Source organism: Prosopis cineraria, unplaced genomic scaffold (genome assembly GCF_029017545.1).
Source record: "Prosopis cineraria cultivar Desert tree isolate PC_DT_omini unplaced genomic scaffold, ASM2901754v1 PC4, whole genome shotgun sequence".
NCBI classification, from domain to species: domain Eukaryota; kingdom Viridiplantae; phylum Streptophyta; class Magnoliopsida; order Fabales; family Fabaceae; genus Prosopis; species Prosopis cineraria.
This window is the reverse complement of record NW_026555335.1, coordinates 40,113,495-40,121,413: the sequence shown is the minus strand read 5'-3', so window position 1 is coordinate 40,121,413 and position 7,919 is coordinate 40,113,495. Positions and strand designations below refer to the sequence as shown.

Sequence of the window (7,919 nt, the reverse complement as noted above, 5' to 3'; positions counted from 1 at the left end):
AATTAATAAGTTGTTTTAAAATGATTAAACACTTAAAATAAAAAGAAGTTAAGTAGGACAATTAATAACATTCTATAAGTAAATGAATAAGTAAAGTATGATAATGAATAAGTGAAGTAGAAAAATGTTGATATTATTTAAATTTCTAAAATTCCAAGCTTCTAAATTTCAATAAAGACCTCTTGATTACACTTATTGAATGATTTTTCCTAATATTTTTTATTATAGAGACTCATATGAACATAATTTATACTTTAGAATAAAACATAGTTTTATCATGAGAATTTTCTTTAAAAAAATATTTTCAATTCTTACAAAAAATTTAGGAAAGGTTCATTCAAGTAAGAATAATAATAAAATTTTGAAAGAAAGAATTAATAACAATTAAGTTTTCGATAAAATATTTTAAAAATAATTTTTGAGTATTGATTTCAATAGTTGTGAAAAAAAATTCAATTACTAATAATTTTTATATTATAATTTAAATAATTTATTTATTATTAAAAATCATGAATTTGTAACTGATTTAATTGTTATTAATTCGTTCTTTTGAGAATTGTCATTCTTTTAAAATACAGGTGCACGGCCTGGACTTGAATTTCAAATTTTGAAGCCCAATCTCAAATTGAATCCAGTACCTGTTAAGACGAAGTTCAATCCCATCAGCATCCATTTTCACGTTCCAGCCTTTAAACGGTGAAAAATAATCAATTAATTTTTTTATCACACGTCACAAAGTAGTTAAAAAAAAAAAAGTCATGCTTATCTTAAGTTTTGCTGAGCTTGTTAAATACTTATGGTGTGATTATTGTGGAGATTTTCAACTCATCAATAATGGAGTGCAGTTTATCGACAATATAATTAGTTGGAGTTATAGTATTTCAGGAAATCATTGAATAATTTTGTATCAGTAAGCCAATCTCCAATTAATATTAATTGGATGTAAAAGGAATAAATAATCATGAAATCCGATGAAAAAAATTACAAACTGCAGGAAATATTAATTCAAAGTTGAAACTAATGACATGATAATAACTTGTATTCCACATATATGAATCATATTAACAGCTAGGGGGAACTTGAGGAAATGTAATAATTAGGCATAGAGAGACAGACAATGATGACGCGTTGAACTTAAACAGAGGTTTCTGGAAGCCTTAGACGACGAAGGATTAGACAAAGTGAAAGTTAGTGTGACACACTGTGATCAGTGAAAATTGTGGAATGATGGATCATTAATTGGGATTAAGACCCTAAGGACTATATATATTAATATAATTAGGAGCATAAGTTGGGGTGGAAACACATAATTGCGAAATATCTGAGGGACGATTGTGTTTGACATCGTGTAGCTCTTTTACTTAGTAGAGTAAAAGTGCCAAGGTGGGCTGCTTTCGTTGAATTAAATTCGGCTTTTTGGCTTGACAGTGATTATGATCTTAAACGCCACAAGGGAAACAAGCTGCTTTTTTCTTTTCTTTGGGAAACATTATATATATATATATATATATATATATAAGCCAACAAACTCGAAAGTACATAAAGCTTGCAATTCCTTAATTTGAACGTCTCAATAATGGCTTCTCCATCAACAATAAGCTCCGAGTTGATACATCTATTTGGATGTGTCTTTCACTCATTGGTCTTTCCTTCTTCCAAATTCATTACGAAACTTCTTATCACACACACATATTCAGTCATTCCATTGAGCTCCATTGATCGTGTGACATGATGAGGGAGCCATTTTAAACCTTAGCTCTCATGTTGAATTCATATAAAAGAGAGTGAATTTTTCTCAAGATTGAATGTAGATAAAGCCGGATTCAAATGTTGTTCGCTGTTAAGATCATGTTTTAAATATACAATATGAAGTTGTATATCACCATATGAAATCGGCTGCATGAATCTTGTTCACTCATTTTCTAAATATAGATCAAATATTATTATCATGATAGGTTGATCAGTTGCATTTAAAGGCATGTTTGATAGTAAATTATTCTTTTTTATAAAGAATAAAAACAATGGGAAATGTGAAAAACAAATTATTTTTGCGTACACATGCGCACACACTATTTTTATCATCATGACGTAGAGCAAACCCTTTTTGTTCTGGCAAACACAAGTCTCTTTTTATTACTTCTGTCTAATTTAAGAAATCATACGGTTTTTTTTTTTTACAAAAAAATCACATTCTTATTTTCTTGATTTTTTTTTCTCTCTTAAAGATCCTTCACACAAAACATGCCTTAAATAATATAATACCCTATGAGCAACTTTGTGCCAACGAAACCTGAATTGCAAACCATGTTGGGAAATGGGAAATGGCATTCGGCTTTTTGAAAACACAGGAAAAGACCTAATCAACAAACTGATGTTGCCGGTCTAACATTAAAAAATGGCCAACCCTCCGTTTCTGAACAGGCCAATTGTCCTCTTTCTTTCAGTTTTTGTTAACTTCACAAGTACAATCTGTTCCCACCACACTAAGAATTATATTCCATAAGAGATAGCAATGAAAAAGACCCAAAAGTAGTTTTTCCCATATTAATCCACAAGATTCAACAGTGACATTGACGCACATGTCTGTTCCCTGTGTCCATCTTGACGACACAAAACTTGCTCCTGGAAGAATCTTTTTCCATTTTTTATACACAAGATGCGTTACACGCAAAAAAAAAAAAAAAAGGAATAATCACATTATTTTAAAAAAAAATGCACCACAAATTAAGCAAACAAGGCATTTCTGCACTTCACTGTTTCGACTGGACCGAATTGGCCTGGCCCAACCCCAGTCGAACCAAGGGCTGAATAGAGCTGGGTGGTCCAATATCTTGATCCATGAATGGTTTTCACAGTTCAATATTTGTCCAAATAATGCGCCCAAAAAAATATTGTCCAACTATAAGTCCATCGAGAGTGCCAGCTGCCTGCAGGCTATGGAGATTGGAGATATATTTAAATTAATTGGGTAAAATAAATGACTGCAAATGCTTTGAAGCTAAATAAAGAAGTAAGAGATGACGGATATAAGAAGTGAAAGAGAGCCCTCTGTAAAGTAATACTGTCCCCTCCCCCACTCTCTCTTTCTCCAAAAACAAAAACAAAAACAAAAACAAAAACAAAACCCTCTTTTTTCCTACATAACAGCAAAATTAAAGAAGAATTAGTTTTCAAACCATGATATCTTAATCCTCTCTGACGAAGACATTTTTAATTAAATTTTACCATTCAATGAATTAGTTAATTATTTTTAAACTAATACTATTTTTTATATTTATTTTATTTAATAGGATGTTTTACTTAAAAAATGAATATAAAATAATTTATTTATTAAAGACATTTAAAAAAAAATACATTAATTACACCTTAAACATTAATAATATCTTATATTTTTTAATTTCAAACTCTCAAGAAAGAGAGGGAGTTCAACATTTGAGATAGATAAATATAGTGAGCACATACAGGGGACTCTGTAGATTTAGTTTCTCTCGCACTGCAACGCTGTGTCACCATCCCCTTAATCCTCAAACATTGGATTCATTCAACAAGTTACCCATTTTAACCCTCGGCGTGTTGAGTGATAGAGAGTCAGTTACGTCAGAAGCATGACACAACAAACAGATACAAGTGACTAGAAAAATCCACGACCACATCAGTATCCTGCACAAACTCCTTGGTAATTAAAAAAAAATGAAAAATGTAAAATTAAAGCGTTGGAGTTGGATACACTATTCCATCAGCCCCGTCCATTAAAACGAGGGTATTCACAAATCATACTCCAATCTACATTACCACTTGCTAGTACAGCAAAATACTATCAGCAACGGCAGCCTTGTAGGCTAAGAAGCACGGACACACCCAAATGGCTGCTGTATATATGACACGGACACGTGTCTTGAACGCGGATGCAGTGTGTCCATATTTTCAATTTTCTGCCGATACGGTTAGGAACGGGAGAGTATGGCTAGATTCGGCAAACCGCGTTTTGGTGTTTTTTCCCCTAAAAACAAGATGCCCTTCGTTGACTCTGAAACTTTCATTCCTAAATCCCCTCGTCGCCTAGCTTGACTCGTGTCGCTCTACAGCTACCACAACAACTTCGTATTCGTGTCTTTGCCTTTGAATCTGATTGGAGAGTTTGGTGACCATTCCTAAAGCAGTAGCCCCGATCAACTCGCCGATGACAGTTCGACCTTCTCTGCCTACTTCGTCACCCTTGCTCGTCCTGTCAACTAGCATAGTGGCGTCCCTCACCACCGCCGCTTTGCCACTCCAACCTTCTCTCCTCTCCTCAGTCGATCTGTCTCTCAAGTCTCAACTATTCACAACATACGTTACTCGCAAAACTTGGTTCCTTTCCCAGCAAGGATTACCTCATCATGCAATAATATAGTTTAATATTTATAAATTGTGACATCATGCAATAATATCCATTTCTAGGTGGCTGCCTTCTTTCTTTGTATCAGTACTTAATATTTTAACAAAAAAATATCTATAAATTTGCCAAGTCTGTCTTTATCAATATCATAGCCCACAGCTTGTTCTAACTTTAGATAATATATATTTGTTTGCTTTAAATATTTATCTTTTGTTATTTGATATTGCTTAATTATTTAATTGCTTATTGTATTGAAATTGAAAATATATTCAAATATTGAATATTTAATTATATATAACTGTACCTGCATCTTAAAATTTTTGAAAATTATTGTGTTTGCATATCATGCTGTACCATATTGGATACTTATACCTGTATCAGTGCTTTATAGCTTGTAAGTTTATATAATGTTAATACTAATTCAATCAACAAAGTCTAGAAAGTTTACGATAAATTATAACCATGTTACTTGGGACATTTTCATAGGAAGAAAAGGAAGGATGACATCAGTGAGTGCGTATGCATGTATGTATGAAAACACATACCACGATACAAGGGCAAGAAATTACCAAAGAAAGTTACATTACGTGCAATTATTTCTGGATAGAAAATTTGTACATTCATCTGTTTCCTCAATGAATAAGCTATGCCAGGCCAATGGATAAATAGTTCGTATGATCAGTCAGTAGTCCATGATGGTCCATAAATACTTACTTCAACAATAAGGGGCATTGCATTGAACTTTGCAATTCCACATCGTTAATAAATTCGGTATAAATACACACTTGCTTATTTGAAACACTTACAGAACAGGGATCGATTATGACACAAAAGGTTGTCTGTGCAATTGAGCTCCCGCTTGATAAAGAGTGAGGTTGTGAATGGCTTTTGTGAAAAGATCCCTCAACTCAGGATGTTGAGCTATAACAGGACGAGCCAGCCCCTCGAGAGTACTCAAGGCATGTTCTTGCTCAAGAACCTTACTATTGCCTACGTGGATGGCAAGGTAACAAAGTAGAACTAGGCCATGTTTTTTGGCACGATCGTTGACCCGAAGCAATCTCATTAGACTAGGAACTCCATTGAACTCCATTATTGTGTTAGAATGATAGGAAAAATTGTAGTTCTCAGGGCACACAAATTTACCCAAAGCAATAGCAGCTTCAATGGCAACATCCACTTCCCTATTACCAAGTTGAGCAACTAAAGGACCAATAATTTGCGGAACTTTTCCAGGAAAATTTCGAGCCACTGACCCTATTGATTTAATGGAAGGAATTTGCAATGCCGGATTGGTCTCCTGCTGAATCACTCTCAAAAGCTGATCCACGACTGCCTTTGCTGCTGGAGCAGTAGGCTTGAAAGCCACTCTTCTAAAGTCAGCATTGGATTCTGCTACCGCAGTTATCTCCATGATTGCCATAAGGCAATTGAGCTGCAATATACCTGTTTCTGTCTCAATCATTTTAGCCAAACAAAGCAAACCTTTGGTCTCTGTAATTTTCTTGCTGGTTGATAGACTTCCTCTCGAGAGTTTCCACAAGGCCTCTGCACAACTTATTTTGATCTTTTTCTTCATGTCAGAACTCTCAACCTCCCTTTCCCTCCTGTAATTCCCACTTCCTTTGCTACTTCCATGATCAGAATTCGCAGAAAACGATGATGAACCAGAAGATGACAAATTCACAACCAATGAATGAATACTTGCTCTTCCCGCTTGAAGCATGGGGTCACTGAGAACTGTATCCATGGACAACAAGGAAATCAGTGGTCTAGTCACATTTGCTCTCACAAACTCCTCCTGAGCAATTTGACCCTGTTCTGCCATCTTTGACACCAAATTTGCTACAGCAACCTGAACCCTCATCGGAGAATCGCCGAGAACCTGAACAAGAATCGGAACCCCAAGAGATGCTACGATGAACCCGACCACTCTCTCCTGGTCAGTAGCGATATTGACCAAAGCATTAGCAGCAGCAAGTTGAGCATCGGGGGAAGCAGACTCCTTCAGTAACTTCAGCAAAGGTAGAATCCCACTTTCTTCCATGATAATAATCTTGTTGCGCTCGTTGTCTTTAGCGATTGAAGCGAGCTCGTTGGCCGCCTCGGCTCGGTCCTTGAGCTGGCCCATTTGAATTGTGGCTGTGTAGGACCAAACCCAAGCGAGAATCGGGTCGTTGCTAGCGATCGGAGGGAGAGTCAATTCGATACCACCGTCGGAATCAAAGATACTGAGAAGCCACTTCATGTCGCCGATAGAAGATTCGAGAAGGGTGGAAACCTTCCGGAAGTCAGCGGTGGAGGTGATGGAGAAGACTTGACGAAGAACCCCACTGTGCTTCTTACATTTGCGGACAAGGGTTAGGGCTCGTTCGAGGTTCTTGGAGACTTCGGCGACAATCCGGCGAACGGGTGGCTCGTAGAGAGAGGGAGTGGTGGAGGCAAGTCGGACGATGGACCGAAGCATGGTCGAGAGGTGTTCCACTTGCTTGGCGAGTTCGGAGCAATCCGGCTTCGAGGATTCGGCCTCCTTGGCGGCTTTGATAACTCTGTCTCCGAATAAAATGGGAAACGAGAGTTCTTCTTGGATGGTCCTTTCGTCTTCAAGGTTCGCCATCGGAAAGAAGACGACGACGACAATAAACACTGGGGCAGCAGAGACGAATGGCTTCTCTGCTTCGTTTCGTCGTGTTTTTTAAAATAAAAATTGAAGAGCGAGAAAGCTACTATTAATTAAGATTGAAGGAGGATTCTGGGTAGTGCTAGTTTGGCAGTGAGAAGGGAGGAGAGTATCGCCGGCGAGGATAACGATGAAAAAACTGAAACGGGAAAATAGCTTGTGAGGTAAAACTGAGGGGTTGAGAGGAATGAAGCGAGGAACTGCAAGTGCAACGTGCAAAAGACGTCAATGGTCAAAAGGAGCAGCTTTTGATTGAATTATTGAGTTGCTTTGAAAATGTTACCATTCTATGTTGCTGGAAAATAGGCGCGGGGTGGGTGGACCTGGCCTCTCTCAATTCCCTCTTCTTTCCATTTCCTTCTCACTTTCAATCTCAACTAAAGCCAGTCAGTTTGATGGATTCAATTTTAATTTTTCTCAAAATCAATCGAATGAATTAGACAAAAAATTTAAATTAAATTGAATTGAAACATTTGTTCAAACTGAATTAAAACTAAATGAAATTATAATGGTTCAATTCAGTCAGTCTATTTAATATATAAGATTTAATTTGGGTCTATGAAATCTAATTGTTCATATATTTTTCAATCTATTTTTTCTTAATATTAAAGGTCCAATAAAAAAATAACAATCTTATATCATAATTCATGAAAAAATTTATAAAATTTAGTACTATTGCGTTAAAAATTAAATTATAAAAATAAAAAAACAAAACATCACATTAAACAAAAAAAAATACTACTACTACAAGTGACAGAAAAATGTTTCTTACTCATTTATATGAAAATTTATTCACCTTTTTAAAAATATGAAAAAAAAAATATAATTTAATCAATTTAATTTATTTGATTTAAGAATTTT

General features: G+C 35.6%; 1 protein-coding gene across 1 annotated transcript; it reads right to left on the bottom strand.

Moving 5' to 3' along the window:
- Positions 1 to 4,961: 4,961 nt before the first annotated feature.
- On the bottom strand, positions 4,962 to 7,324 carry LOC129308043 (uncharacterized). The gene has a single exon (XM_054949014.1). The coding sequence runs from the start codon at positions 6,993 to 6,995 to the stop codon at positions 5,199 to 5,201; it is 1,797 nt and encodes a 598-aa protein (XP_054804989.1). The 5' UTR covers positions 6,996 to 7,324; the 3' UTR covers positions 4,962 to 5,198.
- Between the last annotated feature and the right edge of the window lie 595 nt (positions 7,325 to 7,919).

What these genes read in the sequence shown, in the direction of transcription:
- LOC129308043 (XM_054949014.1), bottom strand. Translation starts at nt 6,995, where the DNA reads ATGGCGAACCTTGAAGACGAAAGGACCATCCAAGAAGAACTCTCGTTT.